Source organism: Solea solea, chromosome 17 (assembly GCF_958295425.1).
Source record: "Solea solea chromosome 17, fSolSol10.1, whole genome shotgun sequence".
Classification (NCBI taxonomy): Eukaryota; Metazoa; Chordata; class Actinopteri; order Pleuronectiformes; family Soleidae; genus Solea; species Solea solea.
Window position 1 is genome coordinate 15,545,874 of NC_081150.1, and position 26,487 is coordinate 15,572,360.

Genomic DNA, 26,487 nt, shown 5'->3' on the forward strand with positions numbered 1-26,487 from the left:
TCATGTCTCGACAAATCCCAGTTTTAAAAGTGCCAATTTAGTGTCGACCTGTCCACACTGACTTGTGTGGAATTTTACATTGATCTGCTTTAGCATCAGCAGTTAAGTGAGCATGCTGACTATCATGTGTCTATTTAAACACAAACACGTGCATAACTGCATTGATTGCTTCTGATGTATTTGTAAAACTACTTGAATGTGTATTATGGCTTGGCTAGGGTTCTGTCAGAATTAAAATCTTGCCATGTCATTCATGTTCTGTGTCTTTACCTGCAGGCACATTTTTTTTGCTTTGAATGGTTTGCGTTGCAACGAGAAAATCCTCACTTATTGCTGCTATTGTTTAACTCATTTGGTGTCTTTGTTTTGCTTCAACTTAACTCACCATTATGGGTTGACTAATAATTATGTAATACCTTATTTGTGTAAGTTTGCAGCATTTGTTCTCATGTTGGTTGTTTTTTTGGATGGCCTGTTAAATGTGTTTAGTATTTAATTTATACTTTATTGATATTTAAAAGTGTGGTTCATAAATGTTCATTCAAGTTCAGCACTTTTGTTTATCATTTAACTGTTTATCAGATCTAGGAAAAAGAATAGCAGCATAGTTTTAAGTTTATCGGCCAATGCTTCCCCTGATTTCCATCAACCATCAGCTGGTCAAACCTCCACTTGCCATTAATACTGCATCATCTCTTCTATATTTATTTCTATGAGGATAGATTGCATTCTAGCTACATTTGAGTACAACATGCCACAGGTCAACAACACGACAAACAAGTTCCCAAAATGAAACTTCAGTCAGTGTCTACCTAAAACAGTTAATCCAAAAATATAACTTTAATTGCAGGATGATTGTATGGTTCTTCCCTTGAGACTGTGTGATTTAATCAGTGTCGTGAGACCATTCAAAATCACACTGCATGTCATCATGTATCACAAACTCTTACAATATATACCAGGATTTAGACCGCACAGGTTAGAAGCAAGGTGTACCTAATAATAAATTGACGGGTCAGTGATAGTGGAGGACAAGTCTCTGCTGTAAGTTGAGTGTTATATGTCAGACTCCTTCAGTTTGTGCAGTATACCTGAGTAACGGGGGCGAGGCTCAGCATGTTTGTGAGAAGGGGGGAGGTATTGCCAGGAGCACTGCTTTTCACACATGATTCAATAACCAGTAAATCATTTTTCACTCCGTTTCACGTCTTGGAGGTGATTACTTAAAATAAGCCTATCCAGAGTTTGGACGGTTTATTTATGACTGCTGGCATCATCAAATTATCTCATTGTCAATTTTAACACATTGGGGAGGATGGCGTTGTCAACTCAGTCGAGGCAATCATCGTTAATGAGTTGAAAATATGAATCAGTTGTGACTTTGATTACATGTTACAAAGTGTGTATTTCAAACTCCTGAAACTTTGTGGAGAAAAAAAAAAAAAAAAATTGCTGAGCACGTATACATGCGGTGTCTGGAATGTGATGATGCAGAGAAAACTGAAGAAGAGATTTGCAGGATGTGTGAAATGCAAGAAAATATTTGCCTAATCTACAAAGGCAAGATTTCACACTGTTATGTGGATTGAATGTCCTTTCTGAACTATAAACGATTTCTTATATATGTTCTCTTTACTTGTATCATTAGGTATCGGCAGCGTCAGTGCAGATGGTAGTGCTGGTTACAGACAGTATTTTGATTCTGTGTATTTTTTTTTAAATCACAATTATATGCAGTATTTTTTGAGCTGAAATATATGTGGCAGCACAGTCTTTGTTTCAGTGCGAACTAAATAAAATGAGGTTGTTGAAATAAATGTCAGTATGTGGCTGCGTGAGACATGTACATCCACATCTACGTGACTTTATTTTTGATTAAAAATGCCTACATTCTCCTCCAAATATACCTGCTGTCCATATTACCCTGACATTTCAACATTAACCTTTTTCATATTTGAAATTGTGTTATTGTCTGAATTTATGTACAGTAATATTTGATGTTGCTAGATTTTTAAACAAAAGTTTTCATTTTAGTTGTCTTGCCCACCCGCCAAGGGACAACAGATGCAAATTAGCAGCAAGCTAACTCTGGTGCAATTATATTTAATCATGCACTGTCTCTGTAAAAATATAATGTTGTTTTTTTTTTTTTGCTTTAATACTCCAGTGCTGCTGCATTTTTAGTTTGGACAGGCACACATGGAGACCTTTTGGAAAAGATGATGCACTTACTCACGTTCACCTCCTGAATGGTTCTTAGCTGTTCATACTTTTCATCATTGTTGTTTCTATAAAGATGCCTTTCCCCCACCACTCTTAAATACAATGACAAAAGAAATTATTCAAAACAAGTTTTGCTTTTATTTAGTGTTTATTTTCCATTGTGGGATTTGAATGAAATTTCAAGAACAACAAAACACAAGCCTCTAAAACGCATATAAACAAGATTAACAGGCGCTGCCATTGTAAACAACCACAAAAATATAACTTTTCACCAAGCATTCTACTGGCTTCAAACAATGTCCCAACCTCCAGGGATGTTATCTTAACTACTGGAGCCCAAGGAGAGTGTTGGCAGTGGTAGTGAAAGAGAAAACCGATTTTCATTAAAAGCAAATCCTACTAAACTGCAAATGAATTGATAAAAATCAATTTACCGTCCAGCCCTAGCAGTATGGATTTTGCCTTGGGTGGTTACAAGGATATCATGTCGTGATGACGTATTTCATCAAATAAATAAAATTACAAACAGCCGGTTTTCTGATTTGACCATCCCCCTGTCATGAGTCAACCACATCATGCATTGATACTATACAGGGGTTTTGTATGTCTTCCTCCAAGCACAAGGATATTGATCCCTTTTCTCACTGGGGTGGGATTGAATTAATGTTTTTCTTGTGGCAACACAATAATATACAAGTGCCAAAATACAGAATGTTTTTGTAATCAGCTTTCATTATATTGTTTTTCCTTGTGTAAATGTCATTTTAATGGTGTTATTTGTATTGTCTTACCAGTTTTGGAATTGTTTGTCTTTGAAGGATGACTTGCTTAATATGTCAGATATTGGTATTGGTCCAATTCTAGACAAAACTACTGAATTGGATATTAGTAAAAAGACAAAAGTAAAATCTGTTAAAAAGTGAAGCAAATGCTTGAATGAGTGTGAGTGAGGGCTACACGTCCTTAAAGAAGAATAAGTAGAGCTGCATTTGTGTATAAATGTGTTTGTGAACATTTTTAACTAAAAGGAAGCAGCAGGATTTCAACCCAGTCATGTTGGTCGTATCAGTGTTGTGATATTTGTATTTGTGTTGGCCACAGAAAAGTCACAGCCATCCGAAAGGTCTTTGTTACAGCAGCACTGAGTATATATTTGTGTAGAAGTGAGGTGAGGACATTAATTGACAGGTTGTTGTCTGGATGAATCATGAAATGCTGCCTCTTCCTCTTGACCCCCCCTCTGTCAAACTGTCCACTGAGAAAGCACAGAGGCTTAGTTCTTACTGAGTATCTGAGTGTTCTTACTGTAGAGGAGCAAACTCTTCTTCTTCTAATCAACGTCTGCTGTGAGAGGCAAGAAAAGTTAGGTCACGCTAACCATTGAAGGACGGCTTGTTCTGTGTGTTTATTAAATAACGGCAGAAAGGATGATGTTTTTTTTTTTTCCCACCGGGCAAGGGAGAAATAAATGGGGAAAAAAATCCTGACATGAACAGATGTATCAGCTCGTAGCTGTGTGAGAGGAGGAAGGAAGGCTGTAGAATGAGAGATAGAGATGGCATGACTGGTTGTACTTTTGGCAGAGGGAGGAAACGGCAGCTCTCGGTGCCATCATACCTGCTCGTCAAGCAGTAGGATATCTCGGCTAATTTACTTCCCATTCCCAAGCAGCAATATTTCTTTAAATAGAAGCACTATTTCTCCTCCTCCACTGGACCTTAGTTACTGTATGTCACTGTCGAGCTCAAGGTAAACTGCATGTCAGTGAAGCGGATAAAAATAAATGCTTTATTGCTTCGGCCCTGCATTGATTTTGATACAGTACTGATATCAATATCTGGAGTGTGACACTGATTCCTGGATGATAATTTTTTTGATACCAATGTAATGAAACCCCCTTTTTATCCAAAAAACATGACATTGCATAGTTTGAGCTGACCCAGTCATATTCTCAGAGCAAATTTCTATATTCAGATTCCATGCTCTTTTAATGTTCTCAATTCATTCGTAACACACACATGTTAAGCCCCGTTTTCCTCTTGTCCTCTGGTCGTAACTTCCAAGATAGTCGATCAGGAGCATTGTTCGATCATTGTCAGACAGCATGCTGCAAGCCTATTGGCTCACTGACAATGATGAGATTAAGTACAATTTGTTATTGAATTACAACACATTTTTGATCTTAGTGGGTGATGGACTGAATATTCAAATAACAAGTCAATTCCACAAAGTACTGAAGTTTGATAACCAGCCCAGCTCTATTTATTCCTAGCTAAGAGTGACTAAATACTGTACACAGTTACCACAATGACATTGGTTGTCCCATTTTTCTCTTTGAATAATGAGTTTGATCAGCGATGCCCTTCACAGTTTTGCCACTTGTTGTTATTTACATACAGAGTTTAAGACATCTGCGTTTGTTAGGTTCAACCGGCGCCAGCAGCGGGACTTAATGCTTTACGAATGCCTCACACTGACAATCAGGTGCAATTTCTTTTGGGGTGGTACACTGCAATAATTCTCCCATGTCAGTGGCTAATCACCCTGGCTCTCCTCCCACAATCCATCAGTGTCTAGAGGACGAGGCTTATGGTGTTCTGGCAGCTGTTGTTGGCTTGAGTCAATCTGTTATGGTCTGCACCCGCCTGTGCGGGAGAGGGAGAGAAAATACTCTCAGGAGGACACAGTAAGCGAGGCTTCTGCTGCCGCTGCCGCTGCTATGGTGAGATAACACCGGGAATTATGTGTCAGGAGGGTGGGATTTCAGGACTAGTGTGTTCATTTTGCTGTGTAAACCACTGGCTGCTTCTTCTGTGGGATATTTGCTCGGAAGACCCAGGTTTAACCACGCATGAGTAAAGGTGGAAGGATTGTATTTATTAGTACAGTGTTGCACCTAAAGGAAATTTAGAGGGACTGAAATTATCAGTTGGTCGAAGTAAAAGGTATAAAACAACGTTTTTGTGGAGAATATAAAAAAAAAAAAAAAAAAAACATGATCAAACACTGCTGTGGTTGCAGCCTTTTCAGTGTTGCTTTTTATAATTTGTAATCCAGCAAGTTATGACCTTCAAACACATCAACAGTGACTCTGGAAACTTGTTATGAACATTTTTCATTCCTGTTGTTCTGACATTTTGTGAACAAAACAACCACTGAGTCAGCCATGAAAGTAATCCACACATCATCCTCAAAATATCCATTAGTTGCAACCGTAAATGATCTAACGGTCAACATGAATGTACATTAACTCCTCCTGACTGTCGGGTCCATGACGTGTAACTGTGTTTAAAACAGGAGTTTCAAATACATGCTTTATAAAGAGAATTCAAAGCTGCTCATTTATTGAGAACAAACTACTTCATGTCAACACAGGAAATGCCATAGAGTTTTGTACTGACAGCATCAAAGTGATTTATGTTGAATTTAGTCTTGTTAAGAGAAGAAGGGCAGCATCCAGTGGACTTAAATCACTTTTGGGTTTCCACAAGACATTTTTTCTATCATTGTAGTGGCTTACTAACAAGTCGTGTTTATGGATTTAGGCCCAAGTGTTGATATTGCAGGGTTGGCACAGCCTGATCTAACTGCTCGGTATTGGCACAATCGGACTCTGTCATCAAAGCTAATATTTGGAGTCATACTTTTAATTTGCACTTTTCAGAGTGCACGTCTGTTCACACATTTCGGAGGGCAGATGGAGGGGAAAGCCTCGATAATGAATTTTCTTCCTCTGGCATTTGTGGATGTTATGCCATACTGAGACAATTAGAGACGAGGCATTGTGAGTTATCGTATCAGGAAGAGTGCAAGTCAAACTATGGCTCATGTTCATTTAGGTGTTAGTGAACCGGTCTGCATGCAAAATACATTGCATTGCATTAACATTACATCACCTTCACCATTTCATATAATGAGGACTCATTATTGAAGAGCAGACGCATAGCTCATGTTTCATTCCCACACAAACCCCATATTAAGTCTGGGAAGTAGTATTTAATGAATCTGATAAAGTATGAGACTGTTGAGATTCTATAAATGACATGAAGAGCAATATTCCAAGTCTAACCAGTTTAAAGATATAATGTGAAATGGTTCTGCATCAAAAATATCTTTAGAAATCTGACTCTTCAGTGTGAAGCTGCACATGTGGTGGTCCGGCAAATATTTCACAACAAAAGTCTTGTTTGTTTTTTAATGAAAGGAACATACTACAGTGCTTTTACTTTGAAATGAGTACAGTGTGCTATAAATAACTTACAAAAGAAAAGCTGTCATAGGAAGTGACTGGGAAAGGGACATAAATGATTAGTCACTTAATCAGAAAGTGAGCGGAAGCTCACTTGCACACTTCCTTCCCAAAGAGTTTTGAGCAGTGGATATAATGCAGCTGACAATCAAACAATGCTCTATAACATGAATATGAATTAAATATTTTATCGGAAACTTGTATAAATGTAATCTCAGTAATGTCTTCTTCAAACCAAGGACAATAGAGAGATTATTCATGTACATGTACGTATGAAAAATCAATTGTGCCCGTTTTTTTTAAATTTGATGGCTTAAATGTGGGGAATTACTTTGTTTCAGATGTTGTTAAATTGATATAGTTGCACTAGTGGTGTTGATAATTCCCGGTTGTACATGCATAAAAAAAAATCCTTTTATGTAGTGACAGTAATTCCCTCTTAATCTCCAATCACCAGAGTTATTGCCAGTATAAAACTTTAACTCTACTCTAATGCCTATTGGATTTCTTTCAGTAAATAAACAATCCACTTGTTAAATGCACATGTTTCTGAAGGTGCATGTATAGGAAGTTGATATTTGTTGGACAATGTGCCACAGAACCAGTCACTCAACCCTATAGAAGTTGCCATATTGAAAGGAACTCAGAGCTTCCCTTTGATACACAAGATGCTCTGCTACAGTGAAGTCGACATGTAATCAATCACTGAAGCAGCATTCACTTTGGAATACGAAAATACCTTTTTTTTTTTTTTTGCCTACTGCATTCTCTTTTCTGTTTTGGGACGAGCACTTTTAACACAGAACTGTCAAAGTTTTTGTAATTGAGACGACTGATGCTTGACTATTGTAGCCTAGAGGACTAATTAAAGTTTGCCCTACTCTTCAAAACCACATAATTTTTTGGAATTAATCTATCTCTATAAAGCATAATCTGTTCATTCGTTCCTTCATTATCTGTACCACTTGTCCTGTGAGGGTCACAAGGGGGCTGGAACCTATTTGAGCAGACGTGGGGTGAAACTATAACTTTTCTTGGGTATTTGGTCTGAGATCAAATAAAAAATATGAAACACTGAATGCTAAATATACTAAAATCAATGCCTAGTATTGCCTAATAAGTATTTCTCTAAAGTATTTGTGTGTTATTTCAAATATAAACAAATGTCTGTGACATTCAAACCATTGCCAAAAATGAATTCACACAATGCTGATTAAGCCTGTCAACTCCACATGACTCTCTTTGTGTGAATCCCTCTCTCAGTAATAGTTTTTGTGTCTGTGGTAAATTGTCTGCGAGTGATGAATTTTACACCACAACTGAGCAGGTGAGGTGAAAGAACAGTACTAGAAATGCATTAAGACTTCACAGTGCTATATTGAGAATGTGTGGTCCTCCTGAACAGCTACCTAACTATGTGTCAATCACAGCTGCTGCTGTTTCCTTCACCACACATCTCCCAATTTTCCTGAATGCAGTCAGGACAAATAGACATATACTGTATACAACCCATTACTTTGCAAAGTACTGTTGAAATGGCTAAGTTTATGTATGCATGAACACATGTGAGAAAACTAGGTCATAGACACTGCACTGTTTTAGTAATTACTTAAACGTCCACAGGGGGCGATGGAGGTTCCCCACTGGTGCTTCAAGCGGTAAGATAAAGTAGCATTGGAACATATACAAATATCTGTTAAAGTATGAAATGTTTGCAAAAACATACAACTGTGTGGTGTGAGCCACAGTGTAGCCATAAATAATGTTGGTATTACAGCATAAAGAGGAGTTTGGTCATGGTTTTAATTGATTGTGCCTGGGTGGATATAATGTTTGACAGACCTGCTTGCAGCCTGGGACATTTCTGTGCCTTTTCATCTCTGCCTAAAGTAATTACACAAATGTTTAAATGAGTACCATGTGGTAGTCTGTAATTAGATTTCTGGTAATGAATGGGTCAAATACCAGTTTCAGGCGTTCAGGAACAGAAATTCCCTCTGAAGACTAGGCTTTAGGAAATCAATGCGGCGAGATGTGAGACGGGGACCTGCCATTTAAATCACATCACATTTTTACTGGTTATATGGTCCTAAACTCGTGATACACATTTATATGAGTGAGGATCTGATTTTACATCACTAGCTTGCGCAATATGTAAATTAAACTTAATTCTTAGCTACCATGTATGTCTTTTTCTAGGTTCTAGCTTTTATAAGTTGGCAGATCTAGATATATCTAGGTTTTGAACAGTTAAAAAGTAGGCTTTCTGATATTTGTACCATAGCCTGACCACTTTGCAGCAGTGAGATAATCTGAGAGAACATAGCTGTTTTTCTTCTCTGATCAGTCAACAGTATCGGCTCCAGCAGCACTGATTAATTCAGGAAGCTCATCAGCAGCAACTGTGCAGACTAATCAGGAAAGTTAGCCAGTTAATATATTTGCAGACTGTGACACACGTACACAAAATCAGCATAGCCTCGCAGAAAATTACAGAAGCTTACCATTTACGACCAGTCAGATTGTTGGAAACAAAAGATGCTTTATCTTCCACTGCTGCAGATGTTCTCCCTCCTTTTACTGCCGCATGCTGTCAAGACTGCTCGAGAGACCAGAGTAAGAAGTCACTACCGTGATATATTTAGGTCTTCTCTCCAGTCAGTTCAACTCAACTGCCAAGACAGTTGTCCTCGGAGAGGCAAGAAATGTGATGGAAAGTTTGGAAATGTACTTTTCACTTAGCATATAAGTCCTCAAGTATTCGCTGTGTGAATCAAAATGACAAAAGTATAAGTGAATAAGTGCATGACCAGGCCAATGTAGGAAGAACTGAAACTAGAGCAAAATTGGTAGAATTCTTGTTTTCGCACCACAGCTAAATTAGTTACACGCTCTGCTCATAGTGTGTTTACGAAGCACCCAATTTCATGCTTCTGCATTTCAGCGACATCGCTCTCTTTGTGCACTGACAAACACTTAATTGAATGTATTTGTTTATAAATTAAAATAGATGTGTTTTGACTTCACAGTGGATTCCAAAGAAGTCACATCAATGTCTTGGCTACTGGACTTCAAATCGATACCAGTGGAACCTTAATTAAAGGAAAGGCTGAAAACCCAGCTGCTCTTTTGTGATAATGCTAATTAATCATTTTTAGCAGGGTGGGAACCAAAGGATACATGATTAAATGTCTGCCTTCTATGTGACTTTCCAAATACAAAAAAGAATTATTTTTTATAGGCTTCGGGGAGCTCATTAGAAAACATGTGAGCTGCTGTGTGTGGGGGAAAAACAAGGGGAGTCCTCGACGTTTGTTCATCAGCTTTAACACTAATTGGTTGTCACATTCCCAATTCTCGGCAACGCAGCGAGAGTCGCTCCTCACCTTACCCTCGCGGGCCACAGTTCTCGTGCCACAGCAGTTTTACAGGCTTCAGTGACAGATTAGCACTTGCTGTGAAGCCAGTGTGAGGCATTTTGTTTATCACTCATCCAGACCTTACAAACAAAAAACCTCAGAGCCTCTGAGTCACTGAGCAAGTTCACAGTGGAGTTGCATTTTTTATGATACTCTTGAGAGATCCTTGCATTTATTTATACATCGTTATACATATAAATATTTGTTTTTCCTTTAGATTGTCTCTAAGGACAAGCATGTGCAATTGTACAAGGACGTGGGAACCTTTTTTGGAAATGCAGGAGCTTTGGAGGTTGGAAGACATCCAGGTCCATCTTTCATGATGCACTCATTCCTTCTCTTCTCCTCTTCCCCCTGTTCTCTTTCTCTTTTTCTCTATGTCTGTGTGTCTCTCAGGTTTTCAGCAAAGTTATAAATACACATCATCAGACAACCAGGGTGCTTTGTTTGTTTCCACACAGCAGGATATTGAAGACCTCTGTTTGTCTCTCCCTGTTTTTAATGCACACACTGAGAGTTAAAGCTCAACACGCTTGTGTGTTTCACTGAGGGGGAGGTGGTCCACGCGGAGGGCAATCTTAATTGCACCTGCGCCAGGTTAACAACTCACGGTTGGTCGTTATGATCAAAACAGCCTCACTGTCATCTCTTCTGTCTGTGTTATACTTATTTTTATTTATCCTTTATTTAGCCAGGAAGGTCCCATTAAGACACAAGATCTCTTGTGATCAAGACAGCAGCACAAATGGTACAAATAGTAACGGAGAGGAAGCAATTTCAGATATAAAACTCACAACAGAATATAAAAGCTAAAAGGAAGTAAATAAAGAAGAGTTAAAAATGAGAGGCACAATAAAGGAAAGAGCAGAAGTGTACAGGCTTAATATACTTAATAGGTTAAGAGTATATTAACTATATTAAGTCAGATGTGTGTAAAGTATGAAGTGTTATTTCGCCTGTCACAATTAATATTGGGAAGTGGGTCACAATGGTTTGTCTTTTAAAAAGTGGGTCCCTCCCACTTTATTAAAAGTTTAAGAAGCATTGATTTATTAGCACAGAAGCTAATGGACCATTGTGGACACATTTCCAAATTAAGCAATTAAAACTGAATACGGTGGTTGTGTGACCAAATTGGATTTTTATACCATTGTGATTGAAGTATCTTCTCGTAAGTTGACATATTTTATTTTTTCAATTAATCACTGAGCTTGTTCACATGCACGCTAACACCTTGGTTTTGATGGCGTTCCACTTCTCTGCATCCAGGCCGGCGTCTTTGACAACATGATAACACACGGTATGAGATGAACCCTTGTTTTTTTCCTCTTGTCTTCAACTCTGTTGGCTTTAACGCTCCACTGCCTTTGTTGTCTCCATCAGTAATGTAAGGTGAAAGCCACAATTCACTTAATTTTCTGTATTATACTCGTGTCTGATTTATCTCCCCATCATTACTTGTTTATTTTCAAAACGAAACGGTGCAATTGAGTCGGAACATGTTTCAATGACGCACCTCAACGCACTGTAGTCAGTAGAAACTTGGTTAAGATTATAACAAGGGCTCCACGGGTTTATAACAACCGTTAGTGTGCACATTTGGGCTGCAAAATAGTCATTTTTTAATTCACCCAAAATGATGGGCAGTACAAAAATTAAACCATCACGTGTTTGGCCTAATAAACAAGAGGCAATTTGATTTCTCTTATTTAAAAGCTTACATTTTTGTGTATCATTCCTCAGCCCTTCTGTCACCTCCTGTAATTTACTAGTGTAAAAGATCCTTGAGATGGTTCAGTCAGCTGTCCACAGATGTGCTGTGATCCATGGCTGCAACAGCTGCTCCCCTCACCCAGCTCTTTCCCCCTGCAGCTGCTCCTGTCTCGGTCCGTCCCTACCTCAGGGGAATGTCGTACCTCGACCTCCTCCGTGAAATCCTAATTAATGAAATGAAAGCTATTCTCTGAGCACATTCTCCCCAAAGTTCCTTAAGGGGAGAAGTACATCAGGGTGTCCTAGAGGTCCCTGCAGACATGTGATTGTCTGAAGAGCAACAGTATACTCTGCAAAAGCCTGTGCTGCAGTTAGATAGATTATGTGCATTTGGATTTGTATCACTCCAAGCTTCAGTATACACTAGTATTCTTTTTCTTGCCCTGCTTTCCATCGACAGCTGCAATGAAGGCATGGTGTTTTTTGGGCTGTCCTTCCCACTCTCATAAATTTGATATCTCAGCAACACCACAAGGGACTTTCTTTCAAATTTGGCTCAAACATTTTCATGGCCTAAAGAGACAATTAAATATATTTTGGTGGTCAAAGGTTTGTCCTTGGGTTATTTTTCTTTAAAACGTTGGATATTCAGTCACTGGCCACTTTTTTTTTTGTTCTTGTAAACATGGTTAATATGAGCTGCTGAATTTTAGTCAAGAGCATCAGAACAGGGGAAAGAAAGGTGATTCAAGTGACTTGAACGTGGCATTGTTTGTGCACGAGAGTTTTTCAGAAACTGTCACACACGACCATCTCTGGGGCTTACAAAGAAAGGTCAGTGAGCAGCGGTGCTCTGGGTGAAAATTCCTTGTCGCATGCTGATATTGACATTTAGGTCACAGCATCGCTGTCCTTTTTTTAAAGACGGGTCTTTCATCAACTTGTCAGGCTCTGCCTTACACCCGGCACCAAATCAGACTAACACAGTAGAAATTTGTTGAAAAATGTAATTCATTTGTGCATGTTGGTCTTAAAATAAGGTGTTTTGGGGCACAGTGTTGGCACATCAAACCGAGGCAGGATGATTTATTGGCTGAAATTGAATATACTAAATTAGTGTGTTTGTATAAGTGTATAAGCACTTTTAAATAATAGCCTTAGAACAAGATTGTTTTATTTACTAGAGTGTGTGTGTGTGTTTGTGTTTTGAAGCAGAAGCCAACAAAGCATCGCAAAGGCCATTATAGTTGTCATGACCTGCAGGAAAGCCAGGTTGCTCTAGGACTGTTTTTACGATTACTTAAAAGTTAAATACAACACTTTTCGACCATGCATTTTTTTTCTCCGCAGCACTTAAACTTAGCAGAAGGTAATTAAGAAATGCCCTTAATGCACTTGCTCTAGACTTTGCTCCATGTGCCCACAATGTTAAGAATGGAGCCCTTAATCCTGCTGCCATTTAACGATTCAGTGTTTGCTCTTTGGACCAGAACCCCAGCTTAACTGTTAATAAAGGCATCTGTCTGAGAAATTACATGTAGCTTTAGAGTAGTTTGTGTTTATTATTTAAGTCCAGATTAAAATAGCCTCATGTCTGACATGCATCCTAAGTTAACTTTCTTTGTCCTTGTAGTACTATACTATACTATATGTTTTTGCTTGGCCTTTATTCTAAAATGTCAGCTGTGTGATCTTTCTCCCAGCCTGAAATCCTTTAGTTTGTTTTGCCCTCTTGTCAAAAGCTCAGTCACACACTTCTTCGACAGGAAAAATAAAAAATCCATATACAGTCGTACTGATGGATGTGCTTCTCCTCTTCGGCTTTCACCCATTCATATAAAGCGGCTTGTACCGTCTTTCCCCTCACGTGATGGTTACTCTGGAGTTGTGTTAGGCAAGCAAAAGCTTGTTAGAGCTGGATGTTGATTCTGTCTGTGTGTTCTGTTTCTTCATAGAGGAATTTTCAGGGCTGTTTCTGAGAGCGCTGCCAGTGTGCGGAGAGACTGTTCAAACATTTATACAAGCGCTCGCCCTCAAATATCCAGGAACTTGGAAGCAGCATCCCTCACTTCTTCACTGTAGGGATCTAAACTCGGCACCTGCTGGAGTTCTTCTTTAGACTTTCAGGTGCAGGTACTTTCTGCAGAGCTGCTTGATATTTAACCACAGCGTGGTGGCTCTCTTGAGCGTCTGCAACCATTACAGTGAATTCTGTCACACTCATTAACTTGTATTAAGCTTACTCTGGGTTTGATTGACGTTATAGTCCACGGCCATTGCAGCTCCTCTGGGTTTTTATACGTCTAAATCGAATTAAGACACTCTTAGACACAGTCTCTTAGATGCAGTCCGTGTTATTCATAGGCCTGGCAGGTAGTTTGCTGACTGTGTTAGTTGCTTGCTCAGTGCTCACCATGTGGTGCAAGGTTTTTTTTTTTTATCTGGGTCATAAGAGCAGTGGCTGTGCTTCAGCCTCTCCTTTCGCCCTCAGAATACCGCACTTCACTTGAAAGTGCAGCAGGATTTTACCTCCCGTAAAGAGGCCGCATTGTAAATCAAGGCTGTATTGATTTTTGGGTATGAATAATTGAGTTTTTATGCACGGATTAGTCATCTGCCAGCATCTGTCTAATATATCAAACAATATCGTAAGAAAATAATTAGAATTTGATACATGGTCTCTGCATCTAGACTGTGACTGCGTTGTCACTGCAGGCAGTGTCATTGTGTGTTGTTTTTTTATTTATTTTTTTAAGTTTTCTCCTATATCGGCGCTGCCTCATGTGTCAAGAGAAAATGGCTACATTGCCCCGCAGCTCAGTGATAGCATGGGTAATGAATGCATTATTATCGATCTTCACAAACTAAGTCCGGAGTGATCAATGCTTCTCGTTCTCGCAGATAAAGCCGACTGTAGTAGAGGCGAGACATTCTGTGGATAAGAAAGCTACAACTGGAGATATTTCAGTGCAGTCCCTATCTGTGTGTCAGGGCTGCACTATTTCCCAGAAGCAGCACATGAGCAGAGATTTAAACCATCGTGTTTTTGGCCCCGGATAAGGCCCAGCAGCAACGTTTGCCAACATCTGCCTGCCATTATCCCTTTGACACTGGAAGTCATGCAGCAATTAATCACAATGTTGTGATAGTTGTCTCTGGGTCATTCTGCACCTCGGGCACATCTCTGAGCAGCAGGATTGAGTTCAGTGTTCAAAGGGTCACAATTCCTGGGAGTTTTTATTGTACCTTTTTTTTAGGGATGCACCGATATGACTTTTTCCACCGATACCGATATCCGATATTAATATTGCTGCTATGGCCGATAACCGATATTTACCGATATCGATATATGTTTTTAAAAAAAGTTTCTGAGATGATAAAAGTTTGTACAGAATGAAAATCATGCAAGCTGAATTTTTGAATGTCTTTCTTTATTTTCAAAACATGTTTTACCTCCAAATAACAAGGTCACATAAGACACAAGTAACCAACTACAAGTAAAGGTTTTTAGAAACCTTTACCACTTGTAGCAAGTGTGTAACTAAATTAAAGTACAGTTTAACTCCCTCAACTCACTAAACTCCTGTGAGAAAGTTTGGATCATAAATTACAAACATGAACATAAATAAAAATAATACCCTGCCAAAGTTACTGTAACCGAGATAAGGGCGTCTATACTGGGTACGTAAATAAAGTCAACAACCCTTCCTCCCGGCAACAACAACCGCGCCACTTCCCTTCACAATAAAACTACACAACAGATATGAGAAACAATACCTGACAAGCTCTACTAAGAGCTGCCATAATTAAAAAAAACATGTTAAAATACTTTATCAAACTTGCCAGTATTCATGGCAACCAGATATTTATTCAATTGCAAAACATCGGAAAAGTAGCGCCGACTTGGCAGGTTGTTGCGGGGTTCAATATGCGCTATCAACCGTCGGAACCCTCGGCTGGTCGTCAAGAGCAATCATTTCCATTACCTTGATCGTTATTGCCCTGGCCACTGTCTTCCTTTGGTCGAGTCCCAGCTGCGCTGCTTTCTTTTTGTCTGCTGCCTAATGTTACTAGCGTTAGCTTCCTGCCGTTGTTTGTGTACTTCTGGGTGGCGGTTTTTCAAATGACATGATCAAATTTGTGGTATTGAATGACTTGACGCGGAACCCTCCTCGCATTACCTCGACTTTGCAAGTGTTGCATAATGCTTTTCGCGTATCTTCTATTGACACCCTGAAAAATCGCCCACACCGCTGACATTCTCTCTCCTCCACACACACACACACACACACACACACACCCACACACCTTGTGCTGCGCTTGCATCACTGACGCTGTCCCCTTCCCGACACACATATACAAACAGCAATTAGACGGGTATAAACATCGGTTGTTAAAATCGGCGCAGTTTTACTCATTGCACCGATGCCGATATGTTAAAAAATGACGAACATCGGCCGATACCAATATTAATGCCGATATATCGTGCATCCCTACTTTTTTTTTCCCCCCCTAAACACAGCAGAATTCACTGGCCTGTACTTACTTTCCAGGACCAAAGCATCTTGTCTAATTAACCTGCAGTGCTTTGTTCCCTCGTTTGTCTGGTGCTTCAACTTGTTTCTCTTGAGCATACTGATGCTCCCGTCTGTAATGTATACTAAAGCTGGCATTAGAAAATACACTAAAGTAGTACGGCACGGTACTTTACGGCTGAAAAAATACACTATTGTTGATTATATTGACAGATGTCATGATTGCAATATGACATCTTAACTGCTATTTTCTATTCTATTCTATTCTATTCTATTCTATTGTCTTTTATCAGATACTTGCACTGTCTTTTGATGTGGCTATTGCATTTTGTCGTACTGGGATGTTGATTGTTTTGTGATGAGTTGTGCAGCGAGAGTGATCAATAGCTTGGCATTGTTGTGTTGTTAGCTCCGATATTACATTATCCAGGTGGCCTCATTTTAAGTGCTGCAGTATGTTGCACCGGCTCGAGACAAAAACCTTCTTGCGGTACTGAATCTGTGTGACCTTCAAATCAAATGTTTGGTTTTTATATTGCACACTGTCTCTGAATTAAGGACGCAAACCAATTGATCAGTCAATTGTCAGTCGGCCTTTTAATTATCAGTCAGTTATCAAAGTGAAAAATCACTTTGAAAGAAATGAATGTCAAGTCTCTTCATCAGAATGTTCCCATTTTATAAATGAGATCAGTACCAGTACCTTTCCTCCTTCCTTTTTTAAACTAAGCGCACACACACACACACAAACACCAGCTGTGTATGCTGTATTTTGGGAGAGTTGGGGGAAAATTAGAAATGCCAGTCACATGAAGGCAGAAGGGAGAAATGATTACTTGGTGCAGATGGAATGAAAGATGCCTTTTTCTTGTTGCTTTGAGATTTAGATGGTATCCTGTCACTGCTGTGATTTAACGAGGCTGTAATGGAAACACTACAAACACGGAGGTTTGAATTCACAAGTCGCCTTAGACCTTATCAAAACGAGCTGTTATGTTGGAAAATGGTAAACAGCACCTGCATGTCTTTTTCCACCTTTGGTTTCTTTGGCCTGCACTGCTGTATAAAGGCCCCCTCTCACTTGTTTGTTCAGTAATGCATTTGATTAGGGTTTTTTGTTTTTTTTGGCACCTGGCCTATCGCTCGACTATCCTCTGGGCTTGCGTTGTGGTGTGATATTACATGAGATGAGAAAGCTGGGTCTGCTGTCTGCTCGTGGAAAGAAAGAAACAAACTGTACTGAAATATTACGCTTACAACGTAGGAATCTTTCAGAGCTGTCAATGCTGTTCCCACAGCCTCCATTGTTGCTTTGTGTTTTGGCCCAAATCTAGTGTAACTTTCCAAAACAGCGACAAAAGCAGCTCCTGTCATCTTTAATTTAATTTGTATTCTATTCTATTCTTAGGCTTCTAATTTTTGGATGAACTCCCATTTGAAGCCTTGAGCTTTGCGATTGTTGCAAACAGGCAGCTATGTAATGCTACTAGCTGTCAATCACCCTGTGTCCTCTCATATTTGCTGTGTTTATTGTTTTATCTATTATATTATCAAAATGGGTACCTGATATACAAAACTGACATCATGTACTATTGAAAAAGAACTGAAGTTGGTGTCTGACACCATCAACTCCTCAGATGAGTGATTAGTGATGTTATGACTCAAGTGAAACGGGCTAATTTTCTCCAAATCTGAAGGCTGTATCTATTTAATATTCAGTTTATGACACTAAGCGGCTAACTTTCACCTTATGTTAGAACTGAGCTGAAAGTCTGTGATGGATTTGACGTTATTCCAGCAATGATCTAAGGATGTGCCTCAAAATACAAGCTCTCCTTCAGTAGCCTCAGGGACATCCTGCAAACTTCATATTGACTCTGCCAAGAGTCTGAATTCCGAAAGCGCAGCTGATTTCCTTTGTGTTTCCTTTGAGTCGTTTTCTTGTCAGGACTAGTGACGATAATTCTACATCACTCTGGAGCTTTATCACGGATGCTCCGTAATTTGAGTCAGTGATGAGGTAGGGGATGCAGGAGGAGGCCTTTAATGAGATTTGCTGATGGTTCTGTTGTGTCGGGCTCGCCTGCTGTGTGTAGTTTACTGAGCCGTGGCTCTCCCTCTCCTGTTCGTGCTCTTTATGCATTACAATTGAAATTAAAAGGAAAAACATATTTTTTGGTATTCAGTAGCATATAGACTTTTTTTATGGGCTAGGCAGTCATGCACAAAAGCCAGTGAAAATAGGATTAGGTTAAGAGTCTTGCCACTTTCAGTGGCATATTGCAGAAGGCTAGACTGTGAATATTAAAAATGTACTTAAATGTGTTCTTGACTTTGAGGAAAAACACATTTTTCGAGGATAACGGACACAGCCACCATTACATCTACAAAATGAACAAGTGACCAACATCTAGGATGTGAAGAATGTTGTCTTTAATAAAAGTTTTTTTTTTTTTTTTTTTTTTTTAGAATTTCATAAAACACATTTTTACTTGGCCATATGTTTTGAGAGGTGTATAAAATGGGTTCCACTTTAAATTGTCAATTGTTGATGGATGATCCTTGTCACTAATTGACTCTTTTATCTTTTCTTCCCTCTTTTAGGTCCCTTTTTCAAGGAGGAGAATATTTCTGAATCTCCACCTTTCCAGGATTTTCTGTAAGGGAGTCAGAAAATGAGCACGTCCCACATAGAAACAACTTTCCACCCCGGCTCTCTCACCCACCTGTGAGCAGTCATGCTCTCCTCGCATCACCCTTCGAGGGGCACCCCTCTCCAGACGCTGGACTGCTTTCTGACATAGATTTAGAAGAATGCCAATACCTCATGACAGAAATGGCAACGTGTTGTGTGAGCTTTAACACATTAGAGTACATATTAGAGTATAGGTGAGGCTAATACCCACAGGATCCTCAAGAGGAGGAAAACGGCCTCAGATGACCTTTGCACAAGGACACAGCTTCATCCCAGCTTTGATGATTTAGTATCCATCCTGCTGCCTTGCTGACAAGGTTAAAGATGGCTGCTGCTGATCCCCATAGCAACGGTTCCTTGATGGGGCAAGGAGCAGACTGAGGGAGTTGACAATGCAGCGTAACGGTGGTGGGGTAGGCGCTGGAGGCCAGCCATGGGTGCTGCGGCGTGTGCGTCTCACGTGGCTCAGTTTCATGCTCTTCTTTATCCTGGTCTTTTTCCCACTGATTGCCCACTACTACCTCACAACCATTGATGAAGCTGGAGGTCTCGATAAGCGCATCTTCGGGCCTCGGCCTGGCGGGGAACTGTGTGAAGCCAAGCACGTGCAAGACCTTTGCCGCATTCGTGAGTCGGTCAGCGAGGAGCTGCTGCAGCTGGAGGCCAAGCGACAGGAGCTCAATGGGGAAATTGCGCGACTCAACTTGCGCATCGAGGCCTGTAAGCGCAGCATTGACAGCGCCAAGCAGGACCTGCTGCAGCTAAAGAATGTTATTAGCCAGACGGAGCATTCTTATAAAGAACTAATGGCCCAGAACCAGCCTAAGCTGTCGCTGCCTGTGAAGTTGCTGCCAGACAAGGAAGACCCAGGATTGCCACCACCAAAGTCTGCACGCTTCTGCCGCCTGCGTTCCTGCTTCAACTATGGACGCTGCCCTCTTACATCGGGGTTTCCTGTGTATGTCTATGACACAGGGTCTTATCCATGGGGCGTCTTTCTCGACCCATTGGTGAGGCAGGCTTTTGCAGCGTCAGTTAAAAGCAACATTTATGTGACTGATAATCCCGATGTTGCCTGCTTGTATTTGGTGCTGGTAGGGGAGCTCGAAGAGTCCTCCTCCCGTCCGCTGCCATTACCTTCAGAGCTGGAGAAACAACTAAAAAATCTACCTTACTGGAGAATTGATGGACACAACCATGTACTTTTGCATCTCTCAAGAAAGTCCATGACGCAGAACTTCCTGTATAATGTGAGTGCAGGACGGGCAGCGGTCGCTCAGTCCACCTTTTTTCAGCAGCAGTACCGTGAGGGCTTTGACTTGGTTGTGTCCCCCCTGGTTCATGCTCTTTCAGAACCTAACTTTTTGGAAGTGCCCCCTCAAGTTCCAGTAAAGAGGAAATACCTGTTCACCTTCCAGGGAGAGAGGGTGGAGTCACTAAGGAGCAGCTTACAAGAGTCGCCCCCTCAGTCTTTCGAGGAGGAGCTGGAAGGAGACCCACCAGCTGACTACGACGATCGCATCATTGGCACCCTAAAGGCAGTGCAGGACAGCCACCTGGATCAGGTGCTGGTGGAGTTCACATGTAAGGACCCTCAGCCAAGTCTGCCAACTGAGTGGGCTCTTTGTGGACAGAGGGATGACAGGCTGGAGGTACTCAAGGCTTCTACTTTTGCCCTTGTGATTGCTCCAGGAGATGGACAGCTGGTGGCCTCGGCAGGCTGTGGAATGAGGCTCTTCGAGGCCTTAGAAGTGGGAGCAATTCCAGTTGTGTTGGGCGACCACTCCAGACTACCTTACCACCAGTTTATTCGCTGGAGTGAAGCGGTGATTATAGTCCCCAAACCTCGTGTCACAGAGCTACACTTCTTGCTGCGCAGCCTGTCGGACAATGATATGCTAGCTTTGAGGCGGCAAGGTCGCTTCCTGTGGGAGACCTACTTCTCCACCTCAGAGAATGTTCTCAGTACCATCCTGGCGAGCATCAGAACCAGCATCCAGGTTCCAGCTGCACCCATCAAAGAAGAACCTGCCCACGAGATTCCTCACAAAGCTGGGAAGCTGGCAGGAACTGACGCCAACCTGGCTGACAATGGTGATCTGGATTTGGGTCCCGTCGAGACGGAGCCCCCCTACGCCTCGCCACGCTTTCTTCGCAACTTCACATACACTGCTGTAGACACCTACAGAGCATGGAACCGGGCCCCGGGGCCTTTTCATCTGTTTCCGCACACTCCTTTGGACCCTGTGCTGCCCTCTGAAGCCAAATTCCTGGGCTCTGGTACTGGTTTTAGGCCCATAGGTGGAGGTACGGGGGGCTCGGGAAAGGAGTTTCAGGCAGCTCTAGGAGGCAACGTGCCTCGAGAACAGTTCACGGTGGTTATGCTCACATATGAGAGGGAGGAGGTGTTGATGAATTCTCTGGAGAGGTTGAATGGGTTGCCTTACCTGAACAAGGTCGTGGTGGTGTGGAATTCACCCAAACCTCCTTCAGATGACCTCCTGTGGCCCGACATTGGCCTGCCAATTGTGGTGAGTGTTGTGGAATAATCAAATTTAATCAATCAAATCTGTCAGAGGCGGTGCAAACATCTTAAAAATCACCTGTGCCTCTTTGAAAGTCCATTACAAATTACCAGCAGCTTTATTAGAAGGGTGTGAAGAAACCTGGCATGCATGCATAACAAAACTTGTGCTTTTGAATGAAGACTTAATGTATAAAATATTAACATTAAAATCCATTTCATTTTCTCGCTGTACATTTGTGAAAGAGCCTGTGAGTAAGTGATAAACTGTGAGAGAACTAAAGAACTAGGCTTTGTATTTGTCATAATCAAATTTGAGGATATGTTGTGCTAATCTTGTGTGAACCAGAAAGAATTTTACTGAACTGCAAGAAGCACACAATGATATACAATCCTGAATTTTAATAATTTGCAGTGATTTACTACTAAAGTCATTTTAAAGAGCCAATTTAATTATAAAATAGATCAGATGTAAAGTGCAAATTGCTCTGCATTATTCAAAAAAAGTCCTCAAATTACCCGACCTTTAAGAAGGCACCTTTCATAAACGCTCTAACTTCCCTCGTCGTCTCTCGTGTTGTCGTCTGCAGGTTGTCCGCACAGAGAAAAACAGCCTCAATAACCGCTTCCTGCCCTGGGACGCCGTGGAAACCGAGGCCATTCTGTCGATTGACGATGACGCTCACCTTCGCCATGATGAAATCATGTTTGGGTTCAGGTCAGTGGTGTTGAAAGGATAAATGCAGGGAGCTCTTTTTTTTTTTTTTTTTTTATCAAGATCTTCAATTACAACTAAATGAAATGACTAAACACATTTTCTTAAGTATTCATTATTTTACAGGCACTGTGTTCATTTTACAACTGAACGAGATGTGATTTGCTGTGAAAAGAAATTCCAGGAAAGGCCCCAAAAAGTTGTGAAAATGCAGAAGTTTCACATTGCTCACGTCCAATAATGATTCACGCAGATAAACTCAAACGGAACTGGAGGAAATAAAGAGGGGAAATGTTTTTTTTATCAACCTCTCGCATTTATTGGTTCATTTGTAGTAATAGTGTACTTTAAAAGGCTGTGTTTAAACCCCTTAAAAGATCAGAAGTATGCTGTTGAGTTAATACTCTTGCACGCACCCCTCCCCACGTTCAGACTAGGGGCTGTCGTAGCTTGTCCAGGCAGGCAAAATTGCGTGTGCGTGTGCGTGTGCGTGTGCGTGTGCGTGTGCGTTCATTTCCTCACACCCCTCAACAGAATTACTGAGGAATATTTCCTCACCTCCACTCTCCCCAAAGAAGAAAATAAACATCACATCACTTCTCTTAAGTGTTTTCATATGAGCTTCTTTTCTGCCTGTGTTCGAAATTTCAGCTGATTAACTGAAACATGTTGTTTTTGTGGTATCTTGCTGTGACTCAACTACAGTGTGTGTAGATTTAAGCCAACAGTGAAATCTTGGTGTTTTAAATGCTGTTGGATAACACTGTCGTACACGAGTAGAAGACGACAAAAATGGAGACTTAATTGGTCCCAAGAGGACTCATGTTGCCACATGGCTCACATAGATGGCAAGCCGAAACAGATGGGTGCAAAACAATGCCTTATGCACAGGCGGATACAAATGAATGACCACAACACATTACAAATATCCACTTTAAGACACGAGTTCAGTGTTTGAAAATAAAAACTTCTGCTCATGTGTGTTTCTCAGAGTGTGGCGTGAGGCCAGAGATCGAATTGTGGGTTTCCCTGGGAGGTATCATGCGTGGGATGTCAACCATCAGTCATGGCTCTACAACTCCAACTACTCATGTGAGCTCTCCATGGTCCTGACAGGAGCTGCTTTCTTCCATAAGGTCAGAACCTGCACTTCACACTTGTGTCTTTTATCCATATCAGAGCTGTATCACAAACTAATTTCTGGAGCTTTTTACGATACGTCGATGGCGTTAAAAAAAAAAAAATCCCTTCAATGCAGGATTTTAGTGCTGGCTCATTGTTTTTTTTTTAAACAAATAAAACCCCATCAATGTTTATTTGATACTGCAGTGCACAACAGGAAGTACTAATTTTAATTATCTGCCAGGACTGCACTCACTAATGAAGAAGAAAAGAGAGAAAGGACGTTGGAAAATGAACTGCAAAAAACCTTCAAATGTGTGGTAGCGTTTTTAAATGTTTACCTTCTGTTACCTCTCCTGCCTCTGTCTCTGAAACGTAGTAAGAGGTGCTTTTTTTGCTCTAAGACTTCCATTAGGAATAGTACCAAAATGATCAGCCCCAAACATTACATTTTTCGGTACCCTTCGCTTGGGGCACCAGAGCAATTGTACGGTACGGTAAAGGTGGAGCTAGACCCACAATTGGGCGACAGAAAAGTGTCACTTCCTTGCGACCAATGTTTCTTTCAACAGAAAACAAAACAAGCTGCTCTTTCGTTGTTGTCTGTTGTGTTGCGTCTGATGTTGCTGCAACGTTGTAACAGACCAAATTGACCCCTGCCTAGAATAAACCCGGGTGTAGTTTGGCCCAGGCCAGAGTAAAACCCGGGGAATAAACTGTCCTAGGCCAAACTATACCTGGGGGTATATTCTGGCCTGGGCCACGACCTAGAGTTTACCCCTCTTGTGTAAAGAGGTTTTGATTGTATTCACTCACTAATATTAATAAACAGGAACATGTATTATATACCCTGGCTTTGCAGTTCCGTACCGCACCGTACTGTACCAAACCGAGCTGCACCATGAGGGAAACGCACCACAACTGTGTTGCACGTTGAGTGACACACATTATTCCCACTACATTCCGGCATATTTAATTTCCCAGAATTCCTCTCCTAACTACCATGTCGCGATACAGTTGTATATCGATACACTTTTACGATGATACAATGAAAAAAAATACAACTTTCTGCTTTGTTCTATTGTGTCAGTCTTTGACTCACAAATAATCATCAGTTACAGCCTTTGTTCTTTTAATCAAATCATTAATCGCTAAATAATTGTTGCACATTTTGTCCCTGTGTCTCTTCGGTTCCCGCAGTACTACGCCTACCTTTACTCCTACGTGATGCCACAGGCCATCAGGGACATGGTGGACGAGTACATAAACTGCGAGGACATCGCCATGAACTTCCTGGTGTCTCACATCACTCGCAAACCTCCCATAAAGGTCAGTGACGGAGCGGACGCAGTCTGGCTGCGCTCGGCGTTGGCAGAACTCCCCCCCCCCCTGGGCCCGGTGTATTTATATTTTTGCCCACTTAGCCGTGCCATTACTCAAAGTGACACGTCCAATATTCCACTCAAACTGTAAATTAAAACACAAGATCAAATTTGTCCGTTATGCCTGATTTTCCTCCTCGATTTCTTTTTTTTATCGGAAGGTCGTTTGTCACCTGAGAGTGTGTGTGTGTGTGTGTGTGTGTGTGTGTGTGTGTGTGTGTGTGTGTGTATATTATACATATAAACTCTAAATGGCTTGACAAATGCTTGTCCCAATCAGAGCAGGGAAGGTGTTGAAACAGAAACGTCTCCACAGCCCTCGATTTAAGTTCTTTTTGATTTAGAGGGGTGTTAATATTCAGGGTTGTTTCAGGAGGAATTAAGGGCGGCTTTGATGGAGTGTGTCGCATGACAGCGTTTGGCTGCGAGAAGTAAGCCGTGTGAATAATGGACCTGAGGTTTGACTGTTTAAAAAAAAAAGTTAAAAATAAATAGTGAGCAACGTCATTTCTCCTCTTGTCCGACGCGAACAAATAAAGCAGAAAATAAACAGCGTTTTTTTTTTCTGCATCACCGCTGCTGATCTGAGAACAGTCGGAGTGAGTTTAAGCATTTCTTTTTCTACACTTCAACATTTTTCAGTTGAAGTTCTTTTCTTAAAGGCTGCTTTTACTCGGTCTCTTACCCCGTGGCAATTTAGCCTCTTGAATCTGGAATATTTGTTGAAATAACCCTCCTTTTTAAATTGTACCTTACCTCTTACCTGGATTTGAAGCAGTTAACCTCCGTTTACGAGCCCCATTCCTTTCCTCTTGTTCATGGTCTGCCCACGAATCAGGAGCTCCTCTTAATGTCAATCAAAATGGTGAAGGGAGCTTCCTGTTTCTGCAGCTCGCTTTACTGAAAATCCATAAATATGCAGAAGAGTCGTGTTTTGATGACTGAGTACTAGGAAAAAAAAATTCAAGGCTTTTATTTCATTCCAACCTTGAAAGTCACAGAAGGAAAAATGCTCTCAGGATCAGGACGAAGCCATTTTGCTAAAATCCCATTCAATACAGTTCACCGTCACAACTACGAGTGTCTTCCATCTGGTTTGGATGTGAATGCTGCCATTGTGTGAAATGGAACACATGCCCCCACACTCTCCATTGTTTGATTTTGCTGCACTGCTGCAGCAACACTCGCAGCATGTGAATAGACAAAAAGCTGCATGGATTCTGACGTGACCATGTTCTCCCGGTGCCACACGGATCAGTTCTAGAGATCTGATCTGGGATCACATACTGAAGTGACATAAAGCCAGAATGGATGATCAGATTTTTGTGTTCACAAAACCCTGGAAAAAAGAAAAAAAAGGAAAAGAGAGATCTGAGTCACATCTTTGGAATAACTGGCTATGAGTCACTTTAGCCTGACAATGTGAATGGAGTTGAATGGATCATGTTGTACAGTTCTAGCGCTAGTTCTAGTCGCTCCTCAGAGTGAGCATGGTCGTCATAGCACTGCTATAAAAGTCTTTTTATGCACAACACGAACGCACAAATTAGTGACGAGCAAAGCGGTTGTTCCTTTTAAAAAGATACTTCCTGTATGACCGGAGCACTGAGCTAAAATGCGGCTGAACGGGTTGCGATTCGGCTCACGATCGCCGGCTTTCAAGCAGCGCTGTCGCTAAATACACCAGACTCCTCTGTTAAATATTGAGATTTTAGAAATGTCTGTGCTAGAAGTTTCCAGGATTGTTGAAGTCTTTTTAACTGGCATTTGATTATTGTGTCGGACACTCTCTGACCAATCAGCGACCGGTAGACGTCACATTTTAGTATCGGCTCAGCACCAGAGCAGGTACCAAAAAAGCACCAGGTTCCAGGTACTATCCCTAATGGAAAAGCAAAATAAACCAAGTA

At 41.0% G+C, this 26,487-nt stretch overlaps 1 protein-coding gene across 1 annotated transcript in view; it reads left to right on the plus strand.

Annotated features, from left to right (window-relative positions):
- The window catches only part of extl3 (exostosin-like glycosyltransferase 3), a 28,717-nt gene that overhangs the window by 617 nt on the left and 1,613 nt on the right, over window positions 1-26,487 (plus strand). Inside the window, exons 2-5 of the mRNA XM_058613484.1 lie at window positions 18,744-21,365; window positions 21,949-22,076; window positions 23,065-23,209; window positions 24,396-24,524. Coding sequence (XP_058469467.1) covers window positions 19,227-21,365; window positions 21,949-22,076; window positions 23,065-23,209; window positions 24,396-24,524 — 2,541 coding nt within the window. The 5' untranslated portion in view covers window positions 18,744-19,226. The remainder of the gene's footprint in view (window positions 1-18,743; window positions 21,366-21,948; window positions 22,077-23,064; window positions 23,210-24,395; window positions 24,525-26,487) is intronic.